Consider the following 24,285-nt stretch of genomic DNA (forward strand, 5'->3'; position numbering starts at 1 on the left):
AGAGTTCTTCTTTTCACAGCAAAACAGAATGGCTCTTGCAGGAATCCGTGTAATCGAGCTTGCAGGTCTAGCACCTGGTCCCTTGTGTGGAATGATTTTGGCTGATTTTGGTGCCAGAGTTGTACGCATAGATCGAACAAGGATAGCTACAACTGACGTGTTAGGTCGAGGCAAACACTCAGTGGCCTTGAATCTGAAGAAGCCAGAAGGAGTCACAGTTTTGAAGCTTCTTTGTAATCAGTCTGATGTTCTTATTGAACCTTTCCGTAAAGGTAAGACACAGAATAAAATTACGTTTGTGAATTCTTGGATCGCTCTGTACGCATTTTTAAAAAATGTAATTGTTGAAAAGACTGAAAATTTGAAATACTGTTTAAAATATATACCCACGTAAATAACTTGAAAAACAGTAGGAGACCAGCAGGGCTGGCAGCATCTGTGGCAGGAAATGAAAGTCAATGTTTTGAGTCAAGTGCCCCTTCTTCAGAACTAATGGTAGCTAGGAAAGGTTGGTATTTATGCAGAAGATAGGGTGAAGGGAGGGTTGAGTAGCAAACGAAAGGTGGAGGTAGAGCCCAAAGAGAGAGAAAAACAATTAGACAGACAAGAGTGGATAAGGGTCAGTCTGGGAGAATGAATACTTGTTTAATGGGTACTATTAGCAGCTGACAATAGGTTGTGTGTGGTAGCAGCCCATGTGATGACGAGCTCTGATGCACGGGGGAAGGGGACAGTCATAGGGAAATGCACTCAAGCCCTAAAATTTTTGAACTTGATCCAGAATTCCCAAGTCTTGGTGAGACAGTAGGAACTGCAGATGCTGGAGAATCTGAGATAACAAGTTGGAAAGCTGGATGAACACAGCAGGCTAAGCAGCATCAGAGGAGCAGGAAAGCTGATGTTTCTGGCCTCAACCCTTCAGAAAATCAGTTCAGATTTCCCAGGTAATAAAATCAGATGATACTGTTTGAAAATCGCTAGTCCATATTTCACCACTGTTGTGATATATTTGTTTTAAATTGATTATTCTGGTTTGAAGAGTGAAGAAGTCCAGGTGTTTTTTTTTTGTTTTACTTGTTCACAAAGATTTTTATCATTCAACAGAATTTGGCACAGGGAAACATAACCAAGCAGAATATGGCATAATAAAATGTGAGGCTGGATGAACACAGCAGGCCAAGCAGCATCTCAGGAGCACAAAAGCTGACGTTTCGGGCCTAGACCCTTCATCAGAGAGGGGGATGGGGAGAGGGAAGTGGAATAAATAGGGAGAGAGGGGGAGGCGGACCGAAGATGGAGAGTAAAGAAGATAGGTGGAGAGAGTGTAGGTGGGGAGGTAGGGAGGGGATAGGTCAGTCCAGGGAAGACGGACAGGTCAAGGAGGTGGGATGAGGTTAGTAGGTAGATGGGGGTGCGGCTTGGGGTGGGAGGAAGGGATGGGTGAGAGGAAGAACCGGTTAGGGAGGCAGAGACAGGTTGGATTGGTTTTGGGATGCAGTGGGTGGGGGGAAGAGCTGGGCTGGTTGTGTGGTGCAGTGCGGGGAGGGGACGAACTGGGCTGGTTTAGGGATGCAGTAGGGGAAGGGGAGATTTTGAAACTGGTAAAGTCCACATTGATAGCATATGGCTGCAGGGTTCCCAGGCGGAATATGAGTTGCCGATCCTGCAACCTTCGGGTGGCATCATTGTGGCAGTGCAGGAGGCCCATGATGGACATGTCATCTAGAGAATGGGAGGGGAGTGGAAATGGTTTGCGACTGGGAGGTGCAGTTGTTTGTTGCGAACTGAGCGGAGGTGTTCTGCAAAGCGGTCCCCAAGCCTCCGCTTGGTTTCCCCAATGTAGAGGAAGCCGCACCGGGTACAGTGGATGCAGTATACCACATTGGCAGATGTGCAGGTGAACCTCTGCTTAATGTGGAATGTCATCTTGGGGCCTGGGATGGGGGTGAGGGAGGAGGTGTGGGGACAAGTGTAGCATTTCCTGCGGTTGCAGGGGAAGGTGCTGGGTGTGGTGGGGTTGGAGGGCAGTGTGGAGCGAACAAGGGAGTCACGGAGAGAGTGGTCTCTCCGGAAAGCTGACAGGGGAGGGGATGGAAAAATGTCTTGGGTGGTGGGGTCGGATTGTAAATGGCGGAAGTGTCGGAGGATAATGCGTTGTATCCGGAGGTTGGTAGGGTGGTGTGTGAGAACGAGGGGGATCCTCTTGGGGCGGCTGTGGCGGGGGTGGGGTGTGAGGAATGTGTTGCGGGAAATACGGGAGACGCGGTCAAGGGCGTACTCGATCACTGTGGGGGGAAAGTTGCGGTCCTTGAAGAACACGGAACCCCGCCCATGGCCGACGCCGGCGAAACCCCGCCCACGGCCGACGCCGACGGAACCCCGCCCACGGCCGACGGAACCCCGCCCACGGCCGACGGAACCCCGCCCACGGCCGACGACCTCATCGCTCCGCCCACAACCTCCACAGCCAGCAACCCCAGAGAAGACAGCCACACTGAGCCCTGCCGCATCTTCACCATCCCCCCAGACCTCCCACTGACTGAGGACGAACGGTCAGTCCTTAGCAAGGGGCTCACCTTTGTCCCCCTACAACCACACATCAACGAATACCAGTCACGGTTGGACATAGAGCAGTTTTTCCGCCGTCTTCGCCTCCATACCTACTTCTTCAACCGGGAACCCAACCCTCCTTCCACTGACCCCTTCACCCGCTTCCAACACAAGTCCTCCTCCTGGACACCACGCCCAGGCCTCCTACCCTCCCTCGACCTCTTCATCTCCAACTGCCGTCGAGACATTAACCGCCTCAACCTCTCCACCCCTCTCACCCACTCTAACCTCTCCCCCGCAGAACGGGCAGCCCTCCGCTCCCTCCGCTCCAACCCCAACCTCACCATCAAACCCGCAGACAAGGGTGGCGCAGTGGTAGTATGGCGCACTGACCTCTACATCGCCGAGGCCAGACGCCAACTCTCCGACACCACCTCCTACCGCCTCCTCGATCATGACCCCACACCCGAACACTAAACCATCATCTCCAACACCATTCACGGCCTCATCACCACAGGGGACCTCCCACCCACAGCCTCCAACCTCATTGTTCCCCAACCCCGCACGGTCTGTTTCTGTCTCCTTCCCAAAATCCACAAACCTGCCTGCCCTGGTCGACCCATTGTCTCAGCCTGCTCCTGCCCCACCAAACTCATCTCCACCTATCTGGACTCCATTTTCTCCCCTTTGGTCCAGGAACTCCCCACCTACGTCCGTGACACCACCCACGCCCTCCACCTCCTCCAGGACTTCCAATTCCCTGGCCCCCAACACCTCATATTCACCATGGACGTCCAGTCCCTGTACACCTGCATTCCGCATGGAGATGGCCTCAAGGCCCTCCGCTTCTTCCTGTCCCACAGGCCCGACCAGTCCCCCTCCACCGACACTCTCACCCGCCTAGCTGAACTCGTCCTCACACTCAACAACTTCTCTTTTGACTCCTCCCACTTCCTACAGACTAAGGAGGTGGTCATGGGCACCTGCATGGGCCCCAGCTATGCCTGCCTCTTTGTAGGTTACGTGGAACAGTCCCTCTTCCGCACCTACACAGGCCCCAAACCCCACCTCTTCCTCCGGTACATTGATGACTGTATCGGCGCCGCCTCTTGCTCCCCAGAGGAGCTCGAACAGTTCATCCACTTCACCAACACCTTCCACCCCAACCTTCAGTTCACCTGGGCCATCTCCAGCACATCCCTCACCTTCCTGGACCTCTCAGTCTCCATCTCAGGCAACCAGCTTGTAACTGATGTCCATTTCAAGCCCACTGACTCCCACAGCTGCCTGGAATACATCTCCTCCCACCCACCCTCCTGCAAAAATTCCATCCCCTATTCCCAATTCCTCCGCCTCCGCCGCATCTGCTCCCACGATAAGACATTCCACTCCCGCACATCCCAGATGTCCAAGTTCTTTAAGGACCGCAACTTTCCCCCCACAGTGATCGAGAACGCCCTTGACCGCGTCTCCCGTATTTCACGCAACACATTCCTCACACCCCACCCCCGCCACAACCGCCCCAAGAGGATCCCCTCGTTCTCACACACCACCCTACCAACCTCCGGATACAATGCATTATCCTCCGACACTTGCGCCATTTACAATCCGACCCCACCACCCAAGACATTTTTCCATCCCCTCCCCTGTCTGCTTTCCGGAGAGACCACTCTCTCCGTGACTCCCTTGTTCGCTCCACACTGCCCTCCAACCCCACCACACCCGGCACCTTCCCCTGCAACCGCAGGAAATTCTACACTTGTCCCCACACCTCCTCCCTCACCCCCATCCCAGGCCCCAAGATGACATTCCACATTAAGCAGAGGTTCACCTGCACATCTGCCAATGTGGTATACTGCATCCACTGTACCCGGTGCGGCTTCCTCTACATTGGGGAAACCAAGCGGAGGCTTGGGGACCGCTTTGCAGAACACCTCCGCTCAGTTCGCAACAAACAACTGCACCTCCCAGTCGCAAACCATTTCCACTCCCCTTCCCATTCTCTAGATGACATGTCCATCATGGGCCTCCTGCAGTGCCACAATGATGCCACCCGAAGGTTGCAGGAACAGCAACTCATATTCCGCCTGGGAACCCTGCAGCCGTATGGTATCAATGTGGACTTTACCAGTTTCAAAATCTCCCTTTCCCCTACTGCATCCCTAAACCAGCCCAGTTCGTCCCCTCCCCCCACTGCACCACACAACCAGCCCAGCTCTTTCCCCCCCACCCACTGCATCCCAAAACCAGTCCAACCTGTCTCTGCCTCCCTAACCGGCTCTTCCTCTCACCCATCCCTTCCTCCCACCCCCAGCCGCACCCCCAGCTACCTACTAACCTCATCCCACCTCCTTGACCTGTCCGTCTTCCCTGGACTGACCTATCCCCTCCCTACCTCCCCACCTACACTCTCTCCACCTATCTTCTTTACTCTCCATCTTCGGTCCGCCTCCCCCTCTCTCCCTATTTATTCCAGAACCCTCACCCCATCCCCCTCTCTGATGAAGGGTCTAGGCCCGAAACGTCAGCTTTTGTGCTCCTGAGATGCTGCTTGGCCTGCTGTGTTCATCCAGCCTCACATTTTATTGTCTTGGAATTCTCCAGCATCTGCAGTTCCCATTATCTCTGAGAATATGGCATATTCTGGTTATTATCCAGAAGCTATAAAGCCTAACTAAAAGTTATCCAGTTGTTATAGATTTTAATTGTGTTGCAATTTGTTTATCTGTACAGAAAATCCTAGGTCAGTGTAGAATTGCAGTATTATCGGACACTTGAATTAAATGAGTTTCTATTTCTTTTCACATTTTACTCCTTCGCTGAAATTTGTTTCTGGCTAGTAACAAGTTACAAGCTCTGGAGGTGACTTTTCATCTGACTGTGAATGAGCCATAATGGGGCATAATACCTAGTTTTGTTTGGGCTCCTTAATTAGCTAGCTGCAGATTTCATTTCTGACAACATAAATCAAGTTTGCCTCTTTGACTACATTAAACTAATTTTAGTTCTTGTATAATTGTTGCATTGGCATTGTTGCTATAACTTGAATATCAATGTATTGTCACGTTTTATAAGTCATCCCACCACTGAGCTTACAGTGATAAAAGCTATGCATAATAATTTTTCAAAAAGTAAAATTAAGACAAAATTCATCACACTTCAGTTAGTGGCTCCAGGATTCGGGGAATGTCAAGTTAGGAATGATGGAATACCCTCAATGCAGCTGGGATGAGACCACCATTCTAGCAGAAGACCACCATACTGAGTCGCTAGACACAATGCCGGAAGCTTCTGCTGAAGAAGACCTCCATACTGGGCCAAGACTGCCTGGATGAGACCACCTGCTGGGCTGCTGGAATACCTGGACGCTGAAGACAAAGTTGGCATGAGACCCCCATGCTGGAACAACACTGCCACAACAGCAGACTGACACTTCACGGGACGCCACCGCACAAGGAGCCTGCCATGCTGAGCTGAGACAACATTTCACCTCCTTAAGGTACTCGGACCTAGCTGTGGACCTGGAGCCTCAGCCTAGTATGCAAATCCAGACCAAGGGAGTCAGCCTGTGACCTGTTCTTGCATTTGCATGAATTGGGTAGTTCAAAAAGAGCTCCGTGCTGCTGTTATATTGTAGTTGTTACTTAATGTGAAGAAAATCCATCAAAGCTCACTTCAAAGTCATGGATATTGCTGACTGGTGCATCAGTCTATTTCATGTAATTTTACAGTTAATAGCTTTCTGAAAATGTCAGGAAATTGAAATACCATTTCCACAGGTATTGAGCCAAGTGAAAAATACTTGTCAGCTTCAGAGAACTTTCCATACAACAGCATAGAGATGAACAAATGCAAAGGAACGCAATAAAAGATGCAAATCCACACCCATGGAATGACCATGAATTAGTCTCTGTCTCCCTGGCAACTTGGCCATTGTGAAAACCCTAAACATATTGTACTGAATATAGGAACTATTGGAAAATAAATTCAGTGTCCTAAGCCAGAGCACAAAAAAACCAAAACTGCCCTCCTACCTCTGACAGGTAGGAGAGAGTAAGTTTGGGATGTGTTACCATTAAATAGGGCGTATGATCCTAACCTACCATGAGGATCCGTGCTTTTTTAACACAGCAGATATCAGTACATACGAGTTTCCCACTGAGGAAAGGCAGGTACATCATTAGTATATTTAAATTGGTTTTCCGAAGCGCAGTTTTGCCAATGAGATGGTCATCCAGGAAAACAGTCTTTAGGAAACCATATTGGATTACAGGCTTTCCAAAGAATACCTCTGAATCTCCCAGACAAGTTAGTCTGCTAATGTTCATATCTCAAGGGAGTATGGTGAGGCTGGATAGCCTCTTCTTTAATGCCAGGAGTATTAGGAGGAATACAGATGAGGACACAGTATGACCTAACACACTGGTCACACCACCCTACGTCAGGAACATATCAGAACTGACAACAAGACTCCTAAGACCACTAGGAATCATGGTGGCCCACAAGCCCATAGCCACTCTACAACAAACGCTTAGAAGGTTTAAAGACCTCATTCCCACAACAATCAGAACAAATGTGGTTTACAAAATACCATGCAACAACTGCCACACACATTACGTCAGACAGACAGGAAGGAATAGCAGAATTACCATCAGAATACACAAACATCAACTAGCAGCAAAACGGCACAATGAACACTCCTTAATATCTGAACATTCAGTCAATGAAGGCCATCAGTTAAACTTGGACAAAGTGACCATAGTAGTCCAAGCCAAACATAAACACGCACGGGAATTCTTAGAGACATGGTTCTGCATCCATGCGCCCATCGCCAAACATATAGGATTGGACCCTATACATAAACCCGTACAGATCAAAACCGGAAATGACAGTACTTACCATAACGGACCGGACAGTATAAATTCCAAGCGAAGTAGAGTAACATCGCTTCATCGAACACTCCACTGATGATGCCAACTAGTATGGTGTCGAAATGTCTGAACAAAAACAAGCCAGCTCAGCAAGCAAGTCAACAACCTTGTTTGGCAGGGGGTGGGAACCAGAGCTACACATCTGAGGGGGGAGGGGGCGTAGTAGTAGATGAGGCAGTGGCAGGATGCAGTGAATCCACCGGGAAGGTTTTTCATGCAATGGAACGAAGGGATCGGTTAAAATGTGTCTGCTTTGACGCAAGGAGTGTCAGAAATAAGAGTGACGAACTTAGAGCATGGATCAGTACTTGGGACTATGATGTTGTGGCCATAACGGAGACGTGGGTTTCACAGGGGCAGGAATGGTTGCTAGACGTTCGAGGGTTTAGAACATTTAAAAAGAACAGGGAGGGGGGAAAAAGAGGAGGGGGTGTAGCGTTGCAAATCAGAGAGTGCATCACAGCAAGAGAAATGAAGGCTGCCGAGGAAAGTTTGTCGACTGAGTCAGTATGGGTGGAAGTTAGGAACAGCAAGAGAGCAGTCACCTCACTGGGGGTTTTCTACAGACCCCCCAAATAGCAGTAGGGACATCGAAGAACTCATAGGCCGGCAGATTGTTGAAAAGTGCAAACGTAGCAGGGTTGTTGTTATGGGTGACTTCAACTTTCCCAATATTGATTGGAACCTCCTTAGTGCAGATGGTTTGAATGGAGCCGTTTTTGTCAGGTGTGTTCAGGAGGGTTTCCTTACTCAGTAACAGGCCGACGAGGGGAGAGGCCATTTTAGATTTGGTGCTTGGCAATGAGCCAGGACAGGTGTCAGATCTCGCGGTGGGAGAACACTTTGATGACAGTGACCACAACAGCCTCATATTTACCATAGCCATGGAAAGGGAAAGGAGCAGTGTCCACGGGAAGATATTTAACTGGGGTAAAGGAAACTATGACGCTATCAGACAGGAGTTGGGAAGTACAGATTGGGAGCAATTGTTCCACAGAAAGGGCACAACAGACATGTGCAGACTGTTTAAGGAGCAGTTGTTGCGAATGATGCATAAATTTGTTCCTCTGAGACAGGTAAGAAGGGGTAAGATTAAGGAGCCTTGGATGACGGGAACAGAGGTGCTTCTTGTCAAAACGAAAAAGGCAGCCTACGTAAGGTGGAGGAAGCAAGGGTCTAGCACTGCTTTAGAGGATTACAGGCTTGCTCGGAAGGAGCTCAAAAGTGGACTGAGAAGGGCCAGGAGGGGGCTTGACAAAGGCTTAGCAGGAAGGATTAGGGAGAACCCGAAGGCATTTTACTCATACGTGAGGAATAAGAGAATGATCAGGGAGAAGGTAGGGTCGATCAGGGATAGCGTAGGGAACTTGTGCGTGGAGTCTGAGCAGATAGGGGAAGCCCTAAATGAGTTTTTTTGCTTCGGTTTTCACTAAGGAAAAGGACCCGGTTGTGAATGAGAACTTTGAGGAGCAGGGAAACAGGCTTGAACAGGTCAAGATTGAGGAAGTTGATGTGCTGGAAATTTTGGAAAACATTAAGATTGATAAGTCCCCAGGGCCAGACCAGATTTATCCTAGGTTGCTCTGGGAAGCGAGAAAGGAGGTTGCTAAGCCGCTGGCGAAGATCTTTGCTCCTCACTCTCCACGGGAGTGGTACTGGAAAATTGGAGGGAGGCAAATGTTGTTCCTCTTTTCAAGAAAAGGAATAGGGAAATCTCTGGAAATTACAGATACAGTCAGTCGTACATATGTGGTCAGCAAGGTTTTGGAAAGAATTCTGAGGGATAGGATTTATGGCTATTTGGAAAAGCATAGCGTGATTAAAGGAAGTCAGCATTGCTTTGTGAAGGGCAGATCATGCCTCACAAATCTTATTGAGTTCTTTGAGGAGGTCACGAGACAGGTTGACAAGGGCCGAGCAGTGGATGTGGTGTACATGGACTTCAGCAAGGCATTTGATAAGATTCCCCATGGCAGGCTCATTCATAAAGTCAGGAGGTATGGCATACAGGGTGATTTGGCTGTCTGGATTCAGAATTGGTTGGCTAACAGGAGGCAGAGAGTGGTTGTAGATGGTAAGTATTCTGCCTGGAGGTCAGTTCTAAGTGGTGTCCCGCAGGGCTGTCTTCTTGGGCCTCTGCTCTTTGTAGTTTTTATAAATGACTTGGATGAGGAGGTTGAGGTGTGGGTTAGTATGTTTGCTGATGACACAAAGGTTGGAGGTGCCGTTGATAGTATCAAGGGCTATTGCAGGCTTCAGCGAGACATTGACAGAATGCAGAGCTGGGCTGAGAAATGGCAGATGGAGTTCAACCTGGATAAATGCGAAGTGATGCATTTTGGAAGGTCGAACTTAAATGCTGAATATAAAATTTAAGGCAGGATCGTCGGTAGTCTGGAGCTACAGCGGGATCTTGGTGTTCAAGTGCATAGCTCCCTCAAAGTTGCCACCCAGGTGGATCAGTTTGTTAAGAAAGCATATGGTGTTTTGGCTTTCATTAACAGGGGGATCGAGTTTAAGAGCCATGAAATTTTGCTGCAGCTCTACAAAACCCTGGTGAGACCACACTTGGAATATTGTGTCCAGTTCTGGTCTCCCTATTATAGGAAAGATGTGGAGGCTTTGGAGAGGGTGCAAAGGAGGCTTACCAGGATGCTGCCTGGACTGGAGGGCTTGCCTTACGAGGAGAGGTTGACTGAGCTCGCACTTTTCTCCCTGGAGAGAAGGACGAAGAGAGGTGACCTGATCGAGGTGTACAAGGTAATAAGAGGCATGGATAGAGTCGATAGCCAGAGACTTTTCCCCAGGGCAAGATTGACTGCCACGAGGGGTCATAGTTTTAAGGTGTTAGGAGGAATGCAGAGAGGAGACGTCAGAGGGAGGTTCTTCACCCAGAGAATTGTCAGCGCATGGAATACTTTGCCAGTGGTAGTCGTGAAAGCAGAGTCATTAGTGACGTGTAAGCAACTGCTGGACATGCACGTGGACAGCAGTGAATTGAGGGGAATGTAGATTAGGTTATTTTATTTTTGGATTAGGATTAATCCACGGCACAACATCGTGGGCCGAAGGGCCTGTACTGTGCTGTACTTTTCTATGTTCTAACCTCATTCAGTTTTTCGTATTTACGACAGGTTATATATTAAGCTATGATACACGAATATCATAGTAAATACAACTATGCTGTCTTTATTGCTGTTCTGATTTTGGTGGTACAGGATACCTGGGATCTGGAACGTGACTGGAATATGAGTTGGTGACAACTGGTGACAAGAATTCTTTGGAGTATAGAGTATGAAGAGAAACTGGGTTGTTTTGGATAATATTCACTGGAGTTTAGAAGAATAATGAGGAATCTCATAAGATTCCTTTAAAAGGCCTAAAATGATGAGATTAGCTAAATGCAGGAAGGACATTCTGATGACTGGGGAGTCTAGAACCATAGGTTACAGCTCAAGGTTATAGGTTAGGCCATTTAGGACTGAGATGAGAAGAAATTTCTTCACTGAGTGATGAGCCTTAGAATGCTCTGTCACAGAAAGCTGTTGAGGCTGAAACATTGACTGTTTCAAGAAGAAGACAAATAATGTTCTTAGGGCTGAAGGGATCACAGGACATGGGGCGCATGTGGATACAGGATACTGCGTCGGATGATCAGCCACGATCATATGGCTGATTGAATATGGCTATTGAATAGCAGAGCAGGCTTAAAGTCTGAAAGACTACTATTCTTATTTTCTATGTTTCTGAGACATGTGCAGGGTCAAACACCAGAGTTTCAGGGTTGTTTCATCATCTGAATTAGTATGCAACTAGATTTTAAATACGGTGCTAGAAGCATGTAAGCCTGAAGAATCTTGCTGGTGGTAAGTTCTTCCATCTCTGGCAAAACAGTTTCCAAAGAAATGTGTCCAGAAGCTTAGCTGTATAATTAATGAGGTGAAAAGCAGATCACTTGAAATAAATTGTTCTGGGCCATGAAGACTGGATGCCTTGAGACTCCATCAATTTCAGACTTTAGCTACAAGTAGGAAAACCTGATTCTTGAAAAAAGTTGTGCTTTCTACTCTTAATTTTCCTCATGCTAATTACTACAGAAGTATCATATAAATGTCTAAAGCCAATATTATGTTAACTTTTTGCTTTAATTTGTTCATGCAAAGTTATCTGTACTGTTTTGTCTCATCTCCCTTAGGTGTAGTCATGCTTTTCAACACTTGAAATATAACCAAATATTAGACAATTTGATATGTTTTCTCGTATCAAGCTTTGCTAGATTGTCATTTAATGTTAACATTGGCAGAGCTGTATTTCTCAATTATTAGAATTAGCAAAGAAAATGTCCAATTTGGAATTTTATTATGGTATTTAAACTATTTTATCAATCAATAATTTAATTGTCTTCATTTAACAAAGAAAATTGTAGAAAACTGAAGCAAAATTGGGGCTACAAAAACTAGATGTGTCCCAGAGATAATAGGAACTGCAGATGCTAGAGAACCCAAGATAACGAGGTGTAGAGCTGGATGAACATGGCAGGCCAAGCAGCATCTTAGGAGCAGGAAAGCTGACGTTTCGGGCCTAGACCCTTCTTCAGAAATGGGGGAGGGGAAGGTGGTTCTGAAATAAATAGAGAGAGAGGGGAGGCAGATCAAAGATGGATAGAGGAGAAGATAGGTGGAAAGGCAACAGACAGGTCAAAGAGGCGCGGATGGAGCCAGTAAAGGTGAGTGTAGATGGGGAGGTAGGGAGGGGACAGGCCAGTCCGGGGAGGACGGATAGGTCAAGGGGGCGGGATGGGGTTAGTAGGTAGGAAATGGGGGTGTGGCTTGAGGTGGGAGGAGGGGATAGGTGAGAGGAGGACCAGGTAAGGGAGGCGGGGATGAGCTGGGCTGGCTTTGTGATGCAGTAGGGGGAGGGGATATTTTGAAGCTTGCGAAATCCACAATGATACCATTGGGCTGCAGGGTTCCCAAGCGGAATAGGAGTTACTGTTCCTGCAACCTTTGGGTGGCATCATTGTGGTACTGCAGGAGGCCGAGGATGGACATGTCGTCTGAGGAATAGGAGGGGGAGTTGAAATGGTTCGCGACTACTTGACCCCTCACCCCCCCCCCGCCCCCACAGTGGTCGAGAATGCCCTCGACCATGTCTCCTGCATTTCCCGCAAGAATCCCCCTTGTCCTCACGTACCACCCCACCAACCTCTGGATCCAAAGCATCATCCTCCAACACTTCTGCCATCTGCAATCCGACCCCATCACCAAAGGCATTTTCCCCCCCTGCCCTAGTCTGCTTTCTGGAGGGACAACTGTCTCCGAGAGTCCCTTGTCCTCTCCACACTCAACTCCAGCACCACCACACCTGGCACTTTCCCCCACAACTGCAGGAAGTGCTACACCTATCCCCACACCTCCTCCCTCATCCCCATCCCAGGCCCCAAGAAGACTTTCCACATCAAGCAGATGTTCACCTGCACATTTGCTAATGTGGTGTACTGCATTCGCTGTACCCGTTAAGGCCTCCTCTATTTCATGGAAACCAAGCGGAGGCTTGGGAACTGCTTTGCAGAACACCTACACTCGGTTCGCAATTAACATCTGCACCTCCCAGTCGCGAACCATTTCAACTCCCCCTCCCATTCCTCAGATGACACACTAACACCTCCTAACCTCATCCCGCCCCATTGACCTGTCTGTCCTTCCTGGACCGACCTATCTCCTCCCTACCTCCTCACCTACACTCACCTTTACTGACTCCATTCCCACCTCTTTGATCTGTCTGTCGCCTCTCCACCTATCTTCTCCTCTATCCACCTTTGATCCGCCTCCCCTTCCCTCCCTATTTATTTCAGAATCCCCTTCCCCTCCCCCATTCTGATGAAACGTCAGCTTTCTTGCTCGTAAGATGCTGCTTGGCCTGCTGTGTTCATCCAGCTCTACACCTTGTTATCCTAGATGTGTACATGCTGGGTCTACCATTTGAAAGAAGATGGGGCATGGACAATGCATGATCAATTTTTTGTGCAATTTAATTTCGGATTTGGCTTTAAGTTCTTGGACACTTGCTGCTGTAGACATTTTGAGCTGAGAGTGGGAGTTGGTATCTGAAACAATGTCATCAATCTTTCCAAGATTAATGTCAACTATTCTTTTTAAACTGTTGCCCAAACACTGTGTGTAAAAAGTATTGTTTATGTTTGAATAAAAATCGTGACATAGTGCAGTCATTATGGACTATTGGACAGTCTTAAGAGACTTCAAAATTTATTGCATGTCCTAAAGCATCTGCAGATTGCAGTTAAATATCCTGCCTGTCTCTACATTTCTAATTACCTAACCCTGCACATTTTTACTGTTCTCTCAATGTGAGGCGAACATCTGGGGATGCGATGCATTTTAGACTGAATCAGCACATTGCCAGATTTTATTAACTGGGATAAATTAATTGTGCTGTGTTTTCAAGTCCTCGAAGGATATGAAAAATTGACATAAGGATTACACTGTAAGGCAATGCTGACTGATCGAAACTTTTTAAAAAAGGTGACAGGATGGGTGACATGGCATTTAGCATGCTAGCCTTCATTGTTCAGATCATTGAGTCTGGGAATTGGAGCTTTATGTTGAGGTTGTACAGTACCTTGACGAGGCCATTTTCAGTGGAGTACTGGGTACAGTTCCGGACACCCTGCTGTAGGAAGGATATTATTAAATTGGACAGGGTTCAGAAAAGGTTTATGATGATATTGCCGGGACTGGAGAGTTTGTGTTATAGACTGGGACTTCTTTCACCAGAGCGTAGGAAGTTGAGATGCAACCTGATGGAAGTTTATAAAATAATCGGGGACAAAAATAAGGTGAATAGCAAAGGTCTTTTCTTGAGGGTGGGTGAGTTCTAAACTAAGGGCGTATTTTTAAAGTGAGAGAAGAAAGATTTAAAAGGGACCCCTGAGAAGCAACTTTTTTTACACACAGGGTGGTTCGTGAGTGGAATAAACTGGCAGAAAAAGTGGTATTATCACTGGGCTAATAATCCAGAGACCCACTTAGGGGACCTGAGTTCGAATCCTGCCATGGCAGATGATGTAATTTGAATTCAATTAAGAATCTAATGATGACCGTGAATCCATTGTCCATTGTCAGAAAAACCCATCTGGTTCATTAATGTCCTTTAGGGAAGGAAACTGCTGTCCTCACCTGGTCTGGTCTACGTGTGACGCCAGATCCACAGCAACGTGGTTGACTCTTAACTTCTCTCTGGGTAATTAGGGATGGACAATAATGCTGCCCAACCAATGACGCCCTCATCCTGTAAATGAATAAAGAAAATAAATTCAGACAAATAGGACTAGTTTAATTTGGGAAAGTTGGTTGGCATGGACCAGTTGGACCAAAGAGTCTGTTTCCATGCTGCATGACTCTATAAAAAGATATGTATTTAACTATGCACAAAATTGCAAGGAAGAATTTCAAATATCAGCTAAAATAACTAAAGAAAACTTTATCAAGAAATGCACTAACAGAGTACAAATTTCATGACTTAAAGCATTCCTTTATCAGGAAAGTTGGAATAAACATGGATGACAAATGCTTGTAAAATGAATGGTAGATTCATAGCGTCATGAAAAGGAGGAGCAGATGTCAGCCACTTGGCCCTTTGACCATTCTCAGCCATTCTGTTGGATCACGGCTGATCAGGTGGTTCATTAACTTGTTCCCGCTTTCGCCCTATACACTTTGATTCCTTTAGCCCTAATAAATGTATCCAAAACCTTCTTGAATACAAAATGGTAAAATAACATTTTAGCAAAGGATACAGAATTATTATGGGTGCGTGAGGAGGCCATTCAGCCTGTAGAGCCAGTGATGGCACAGTTACCTAGTGCCAATCTCCTTTCTCCCCCATATCTCTGCAAGCCATTTTCCATTGACATAAACATCAAAGGAATGCCTCAATTGAATCACATTTTCAGACAATGCATTCCACACCCAAACCATTTGCTGTGTGAAGAAAGATTCTTTCTCACGTCACTTTTGCTTCATTTACACATCATTGTAAATCAGTGCCGTTTTGTTCATTTTTTAATTTTGAGAGCAAGAGCATTTTATTCATGTTTATTCTGTTTAGATCACTCATAATTTTGAAAAGTTCTATCAAATCTCCTCTTCACCTTTTTTTCTGTCATGGAGAACAGTTCCAACTTCTTCAATATATCCATACAATGGAAGTTTCCCATTACTGGTACCATTCAGGGCCACTCAGCTCCTGACCCCAATGCAGTCTTTGTTGCAACATGGATAAAAGAGCTGAATTCCAGAGATGAAGAGAGACAGCATTGACATCAAGCTGCATTTGATTGGGTGTGGCTAAAAGGAACTTGAGTGAAACTTGATCAACAGGAATCAGGAGTTAACCTGTCCACGAGTTGAAGACATACCTGGCACAGAGGAAGATGGTTGTAGTTGAGGCCAGTCATCTCAGTACAAGGCCAACTCGAGAGGAGTTCCTCAGTGTAGTGTCCGAGCCCAACTATCTCCTCCAACATAAGATCAGAAGTGGGAATGTTCACCAATGGTTGCACAATGTTCAGCACCATTCACAACTCCTCAGGTACTGCAACAGTCCATATTCAACTGCAGCAAGAGCTGGACACTATCCAGGTTTGGACTGACAAGTGGCAATTCACATTCACATCACACAAATACCAGGCAATAATCATCTCCATTAAGAGGCAATCTAACCACTGCTCCTTTATTTCCAATAACATTGCCATCATTGAAGCCCTACTATTAATATCTTGGGGCTTATATCAACCAGAAACTCAAGTGTAATTGCTATACAAGTACAGTGGCTCCAGTTCAGAGACTAAGAATACGATGACCAGTGACTCACCTCCTGACTCTACAAAGCCTGCCCATCTCCTACAAGGTGCAAGTCAGGAGTATATTGGAATACTCCTCACTTATAAAGCCATTGTGACGTATAGCATGGAAACAGACCCTTCGGTCAAACTTGTCCATGTCAAACAGATATCCTAAATAAATCTAATCCCATTTGCCAGTATTTGGTCCATCCCTCCAAGCCCTTCCTATTCATATACTCATCCAGATGCCTTTTAAGCATTATGATTGTACCAGCCTCCATTACCTCCTCTGTCAGCTCACTTCATACACGCACCACCCTCTCTGTGAAGAAGTTATCCCTTAGGTCCCTTTTAAATCTTCCTCCTCTCACCAGAAACCTATGCCCTCTAGTTTTGAACTTCCCCTACATTCGGGAAAAGACCTTCTCCATTCACCCTATGCGTGCCCCTTATGATTTTATAAATTTCTATAAGGTCACCCTTCATCCTCCAATGCTCCAGGGATAATAGCCCCAGTCTATTCAGCTGCTTCCGTATGGCTCAAACCCTCCAATCCTGGCAACATCCTTGAGAATCTTTTCTGAACCCTTTGAAATTTCACAACAAAGTGTGGAGCTGGGTGAATACAGGCCAAGCAACACCTCAGGAGCACAAAAGCTGACCTTTTGGGCCTAAACAGCCTTCCTAAAGCAGGGAGACTAGAATTGCATGCCGACATTTAATGCCCATCCCCAATCTTCCAGAGGACAATTAAGATTGAAACAAACTACTGTTGGTCTGGAGTCACACATAGAACAGAGCAGATAAGGACTTGCCTGGTGTAACGGTTTATTCGAAAAAATTTTCTTCCCAAAAAAGACATCAGTGAATCATATGTAAAGATGGGCAATAAAGCCTGGATCTGCCAGTCACATTGGTGATGGATGAACATGAACAAATCAGCCATGTTTTTACTCCGTGATAGTAAGAACTGCCGATGCTGGAGTCAGAGATACCACAGTGTTGAGCTGGAGGAACTCAGCAGGCCAGGCAGCATCAGAGGAGCAGGAAAGTTGACTTTTCGGGTCGGGACCCTTCTTCTGAAGCTGTGTTACTCCAGCTCCACACTGTGTCATCTTAGCCAAGTTTTTTACTGCATGTTTGAAGGGCCAAGTAGTTTGTGTCTGCTCCTAATTTGTATGCTCCATTGCTTGTACACCTTGGAATAACATATTAAACCTGCATCTACTGCTCTGGAATGCCAGAATACATCAGCTGATCCAAAGGAGTAATTATAGTACTTTTTAAACAGTCTCTTGGTAATACAGAACTTGAAAACTGTTGAAAGCAGAGTCGTGTTGCAAAACCTTTTCATCTTAAACTCAAGATAAGTGCAAGAATGCTAAATTTCAAACATTCACAATAATTTATACTGTCATTGCTATTGTAGTCATTAAAATTAGATTGTGTGCTGGCTGATCTAAGTCAATAAAACCCGTGTCTCTTCATAGGTGTCATGGAGAAGTTGGGCCTGGGCCCTGAAGATTTACTTAGCCAGAATCCAAAGCTTATCTATGCTCGGTTGACTGGGTTTGGACAGAGCGGACTATATTCCCAGAATGCTGGGCATGACATCAACTACATTGCAGTATCAGGTGACTGGAAGGATTTATTGTAATCAAGTATAGCAGTAAAGAAATCAGTGTTAATGAATCAGTTTAATGAATCACTTAAGTAGATTTTGAATGGGAAGAAGTAGATTTAATGAACATGCTATTCAGGTTGATCAGCATAAGTTTGCTTTTTAGTCTATCTTTTTTAAATAACTGTTTCCCTTGCATTAAATTCTTGCATGGCCACAATATTTATATAATCAATAAGTAATGTGCAAATTGTAAAGCTGAGGCGTATTTGCAGCTTCAGTAAATGCTATCGTGCAGTGTAGTTTGTAACTTATTTCATGAATGTTGGCTTGTGGGTAGAATAATGTAATCCATAATATAAAATACTTCCTAAGTAAGATGGAAGGGGCAAATATCCTCAAGTTACCTCTTACTTTAGTCTCCTCTGTACCATGATGTCACAACAGCATTTAATTTGTTTTCCTCTTGAATATCGGCTATGCTATTGCCAGTTTACCTTAGCTGTAAAATGTTTCACTGCTGTGCTGTCACATTTTCATCCAGAAGTACATTGCTCTTATTTTCGCTTCAACCTTGTTGGATACAAAAAATACCTCTCTTTACCACATATTGTGGAGTGGTGATTGCCTAGTTGTAATATCATTAGCCTTTTATACCAGAGACCCATGCAAAGGTCTGGGGACCCAGGTTCAAATCCTGTAATGGTAGATGGTGGCAATTGAATTCAATAAAAATCTGGAATTAAGACTCTTATTTTCAAGAAAATAACATGGATCAGTGAACCAGATGGTTTTTTTTTCCCAGAATTGTGTATTTGGGAAGAAAATTTGCTATTTTCTACCTGCTACCCTAAACTTATCTGGTCTAAATGTGATTCCAGACCCACAGCAATGTGTTGGCTCTTAACTGCCCTCTGAGCAATAATGGATGGGCAGTTTATTGACGGCCAACCAGAAATACCCATATCCTGTGTTTGAATTTTTAAAAATGCAGTATATGAGTTTTTGGGTCTATATACACCTATTCTCCCAGGCACAAGTGTGATGATAATATAATTAATATAGTACCATAGTAATTACTGCCTCATTTCTGCTGACATTTTAAATTGTGAGGCCTCTTCCAAGTATGTTTTCAGCCGTTGGTATGTAGAAGAGGGCAGGTGTACTGCCCTGTGCAACCCACTTGATGCCATAATATGGCTGACCGGTATAGGAGTGGGCAACCCATTTTATACAGATTTTCAAATGGCAGGAAGGAAATTGTGTACAGTTTTGGTGGGTGCAGTTTACCTATAAGGAACACCTTCCCGAAGAAGTTAATCTTCCTTCCTCCCTTTGTAACCCATAGTCCTCAAACACCTCGTTATGTTGCTAACATTGCCCAACCCTTCTAGTCCTTTGCTTACCTGGGTACAAGGTTCCATTGGACCTGTCCCCGGAATGCCCACTAACTGGTACAGGCATGGTTGGGACTGCTAGAGTTGCTGGATAATCGGATTAGCCAGCAACTCCAGAGGTTGAGGCTTTCTCCCAATGAGAGGTGGAATTTACGTTTGCCATTAATTTGGTTGCTGGAAATGAGTGAAGATTTCATAATCCGATAATCTTTGGCAATTTGTCATCCTAATAGGAGCCCAGTGCAATTTTGCGGTCCCAAATGGGAGGAATATTCTCCTGATTGGCACTGATGATGAATGGCCTCCCCAGCAGTCCTTAATTCAATTGCTGCACATCACTGTAAAAGAGTTTTTATCAATATGTATTGACATGTTAAAGTTATTGCACTCCCCATGATATCTTGGAACTCTGGACCTACCAGCACTTCAGTTTAAGAGAAAGCTTCAATATTTTTTACTCGAGGCAAATCAGGGAGAGCAATAAAAACATATTTGCCAGTGATGCTTATAATTCAGAGAATTAATAAAAAAATACTTAATGTTAATATGTCTTACTTGGTCAGAAATTTTGTACAACTGTGTTTTTGTAATGAACTTACTAACAGCATTTATTTGGAACTTAGGTCTTCTGTCAAAATTTGGCAGGAAAGGTGAGAAACCATATGCACCACTGAATGTTGTTGCTGACTTTGCTGGAGGTGGCGTTATGTGTGCTATGGGTATAATACTAGCACTGTATGAGAGGATACGATCTGGAAAAGGACAGATCATCGATGCAAGCATGGTGAGCTGATACTTTGACGACCGAAATCTTAAAATCTCTGTCTGATACTGATGGAGAAGAGGGAAAGGTATTAAAGAGCCTGATAATCGGCAATGAATCTTGCAGAGGATCAGGGTGACCTAATGCATGAATCGCAGAAGGTTAGTGTACAGGTACAGCAATTCACTAGGAAAGCTAATTTCCACTTATTTCCATATCTACACGACAGGTAATATTGTTGACATTAAGGTCACAAGCACCATACGAAAGGGTATGCCCCACAAATGTTCCCAGGGCAAGACTGTGAGAATTTATAATGTTTCACAGCATGCTATTAATCTTGTTATCAACAAACAAATCAAGAGCAAGATCCATGCCAAACAATTAATGCACATATTGAACATATTATCCATTGGAAAAGTTAGGACAGCTTTCTACAGTGTCTTATGGTCTTAATCTGGACAAATGCGTGATGCAATTTGGAAGATCAAATTCAGGTGTGAATTATACATTAAATGGTAGAACCCTTAGGAGCATTGACAAACAGAGAGATCTAGGCATACAGGTACATGGATCCCTGAAAGTGGCAACCTAGTTAGATAAGGTGGTCAAGAAGGTATACAGCAGGATGGAAGCCACATGTGGCCAATAAGTAGCAGGTTGAAATAAGTATTAGGAATTGGCGCAGGCTTGGTGGGCTGAAGTGCTTGTTCCTGTGCTGTGTTGTATTGTATAGTTTTGACTCAGAAAAACAGGCCGAAAACAATAAGATGCAGGAGCTGAAGTAGTCCAATCTGCCCATCGGTTCTGCTCTACCAGTCAATAAAATCATGGTTAATTCGATAATCAACTTTCATGCCTTTTCCTATAATCCTTAACTCCTTTACTGATTAAAAATCTGTTTAACTCAGCTCTGAAATTGCTTAATGACCCAGCCTCTACGGTTAAGAATTCCACAAATCCATGGCCCCTAAGTAGTGGTTCCTCATCATCTCTGTTTTCTTTGGGTGATGACTTATTCTAAGATTATCCCGTCTGGTCCTAGACTCTTCCACAAGGGGCAACACCAACTTCTGACCTCCAATTTTCCTGCATTACCATACATAAGGAGCAAGAGGGTAACTAGAGAAAGGGTTGGCGCACTCAAAGACAAAGGAGGGAAGTTGTGCAAGGAATCAGAAAATGAGTGAGATTCTTATGAGTACTTTGCGTCAGTATTCACTAAGGAGAGGGACATGGTGTATGGTGAGGTTAGGGATAGATGTTCGATTACTCCAGGTCAAGTTGGCATAAGGAGGGGGGGAAGTGTTGTGTATTCTAAAAGGCATTAGGGCGAACAAGTCCCCAGGTCCGGTTGGGATCTATCCCAGGTTACTGAGGAAAGCGAGAGAGGAAATAGCTGGGGCCTTAACAGATATCTTTGCAGCATCCTTGAGCATGGGTGAGGCCCCAAAGGACTGGAGAGTTGCTAATGTTGACCTTTGTTTAAGAAGAGTAGCAAGGATAATCAAAGTAATGATAGACTGGTGAGCCTGATGTCAGTGATGGGGAAGCTGCTGGAGAAGATACTGAGGGGATAGGTTCTATTTACATTTGAAAGAAAATGGGCTTATTATTGACAGACAGCATGGTTTTGTGCAGGGAAGGTCATGTCTTACCAACTTGATAGAATTCTTTGAGGAAGTGACAAAGATAATAAAAGAGGGAAGGGCTGTGAATGTCATATACATGGACTTCAAGAATGCATTTGATAAGGTTCCCCATGGCAGGCTGATGGAGAAAGTGAAGTTGCATGGGGTCCAGGGTGTGCTAGCTAGATGGTTAAAAAAACTGGCTGGGCAACAGGAGACAGAGAGTTATACTGGAAGGGAGTTGCTCAAAATGGAGAAATGTGACCAGTGGTGTTCCAAAGGGATCCATGTTGGGACCACTGTTGTTTGTGATATACGTAAACGATCTGGAGGAAGGTTTAGATGGTCTGATTAGCAAGTTTACAGATGACACTAAGATTGGTGGAGTAGCAGATAGTGAGGAGGACTGTCGGAGAATGTAGCAGAACATAGATAGATTGGAGAGTTGGGCGGAGAAATGGCAGATGGAGTTCAATCCAGGCAAATGCGAGGTGATGCATTTTAGAAGTTCCAGTTCAAGAGCGAACTATACGGTAAATGGAAAACATCTGGGTGTTCAGGTCCAGTGTACCCTGAAGATGGCATTGCAGTCGATAGAGTGGTCAAGAAGGCATACAGCATGCTTTCATTCATCGGACGACGTGTTGAATACAAGAGTTGGTAGGTCATATTACAGTTGTATAGGACTTTGGCTCGACCACATTTGGAATTCTGCATACAGTTCTGGTCGCCACATTACCAAAAGGATGTGGCTGCTTTGGAGAACGTGCAGAGGAGGTTCACTAGGATGTTGCCCAGTATGGAGGGCACTAGCTATGAAGAGAGGTTGAGTAGATTAGGATTATTTACATTAGAAAGACGGAGGTTGAGGGGGGACCTGATTGAGGTCTGCAAAATCATGAGAGGTATAGACAGGGTGGATAGCAAGAAGCTTTTTCCCAGATTGGGGGACTCACTTACTCGGGGTCATGATTTCAAGATGAGAGGGGAAAAGTTTAAGGGAGTTATGTGTGGAAAGTTCTTTACGCAGAGGGTGACGGGTGCCTGGAATGAGTTGCCAGCAGAGGTGGTAGAGGTGGGCACGATAGTGTCATTTAAGATGTATCTAGGCAGATACGTGAATTGTTATGGATTGGAGGGATACAGATCCTTGGAAAATAGGCGACGGGTTTAGATAGAGGATCTGGATCGGCACAGACTTGGAGGGCTGAAGGGCCTGTTCCTGTGCTGTAATTTTCTTTGTTCTACCATATTTCAAGTCTTCTGTATTTAAAAACCTGCCTGGTGTTTACCAGATCGAAGGAGCAGCTTACTGTGGCTCTTGGCTTTGGAAATCACAGCATTTGGGCATTTGGGATCAGCAAAGAGGTGAAAATCTACTGGACACTGGAGCACCATTCTATGAAACCTACAGGACATCGGATGGAAAGTATATGGCTGTGGGTGCATTGGAACCTCATTTTTATGAGCAACTGATAGAAGGCAAGTTTGTTTCTTTTCTTTATGACTACTCCATCTGTTGTTTGGAGGTAACAGGTATAAAACTTTGGACCACAGTTACCGAAGAGAATGAATCCACTATTCATTAGTAATTTTAGATGATTTGTTAAGGAACAGCAGTTTAGCTTTGATAGATTAACGAAACAGACAAGTAAGGTTATACAATCAATGATAATTGAGAGTGTTAGACTTGTAACAGAGAATGATTAAGGCAGTGTGTTGATCTCAGCAAATTGTGAAGGCAGCATCCTGCTCTCCAGCTAGAATGTTTGGGAACTCTTTTTCTTTTAGATCTTCTTCCATCTTTTCTGATCCATCTAATATTTAAAACAGATATCTGCCTAACCAGCACTACCACATGAAGAAGACCGAGCCCTAGATGAGGACTTATTAAAAGACTTAATTTCTTGGAGCTGGGTATTTATCCTGTGTCAGTTATCTTTCTAAATATTGAATACAGAACAGGTATCTAAACCAGCAGGATAGTCATCTCTCTATCTGTCCAACTGTAGCTCAAGGTCAATTTTTTTTAAGTCATGCTGAGGATAAAGTCCTGGCCATTTGGGTGGCACGGTGGCACAGTGGTTAGCACTGCTGCCACGCAGCGCCAGGGACCTGGGTTTGATTCTAGCCTCGCGCAACTGTCTGTGTGGAGTTTGCACATTCTCCCCATGTTTGTGTGGGTTTCCTCCGAGTGCTCCGGTTTTCCCCCCTCAGTCCAAAGATGTGTAGGTTAGGTGGATTGGCCATGCTAAATTGCCTGTAGTGTTCAAGGATTTGTGGATTAGGTGTGTTATAGGGGGATGGGTCTGGGTGGGATGCTCTGAGGTTCAGTGTGGACTTGTTGGGCCAAAGGGCCTGTTTCCACGCTGTAGATATTCTTTGATACCTCTAAACACTTACATAGATAAGGATGAGCATGAGGCACCATCCAGTCAGTTTAGGAATGTCAACATAGAAGCCTAAACCAGGTGACCCTTGTGTTTCATGCGCTGTTTATAAGGCTTATTTGTTTAGAAGTGGCCTTTC

At 45.3% G+C, this 24,285-nt stretch overlaps 1 protein-coding gene across 4 annotated transcripts in view; it reads left to right on the forward strand.

The window, feature by feature from the left end:
• amacr (alpha-methylacyl-CoA racemase) overlaps positions 1 to 24,285 on the forward strand; it is a 73,465-nt gene that overhangs the window by 21,986 nt on the left and 27,194 nt on the right. For all 4 annotated transcript variants that reach the window (XM_048543922.2, XM_048543932.2, XM_048543941.2 and 1 more), the window contains exons 2-5: positions 20 to 272; positions 17,835 to 17,978; positions 19,986 to 20,146; positions 23,052 to 23,238. In XM_048543922.2, coding sequence (XP_048399879.2) covers positions 20 to 272; positions 17,835 to 17,978; positions 19,986 to 20,146; positions 23,052 to 23,238 — 745 coding nt within the window. The remainder of the gene's footprint in view (positions 1 to 19; positions 273 to 17,834; positions 17,979 to 19,985; positions 20,147 to 23,051; positions 23,239 to 24,285) is intronic.

This window comes from Stegostoma tigrinum, chromosome 1, assembly GCF_030684315.1.
Source record: "Stegostoma tigrinum isolate sSteTig4 chromosome 1, sSteTig4.hap1, whole genome shotgun sequence".
In the NCBI taxonomy this organism is placed as follows: domain Eukaryota; kingdom Metazoa; phylum Chordata; class Chondrichthyes; order Orectolobiformes; family Stegostomatidae; genus Stegostoma; species Stegostoma tigrinum.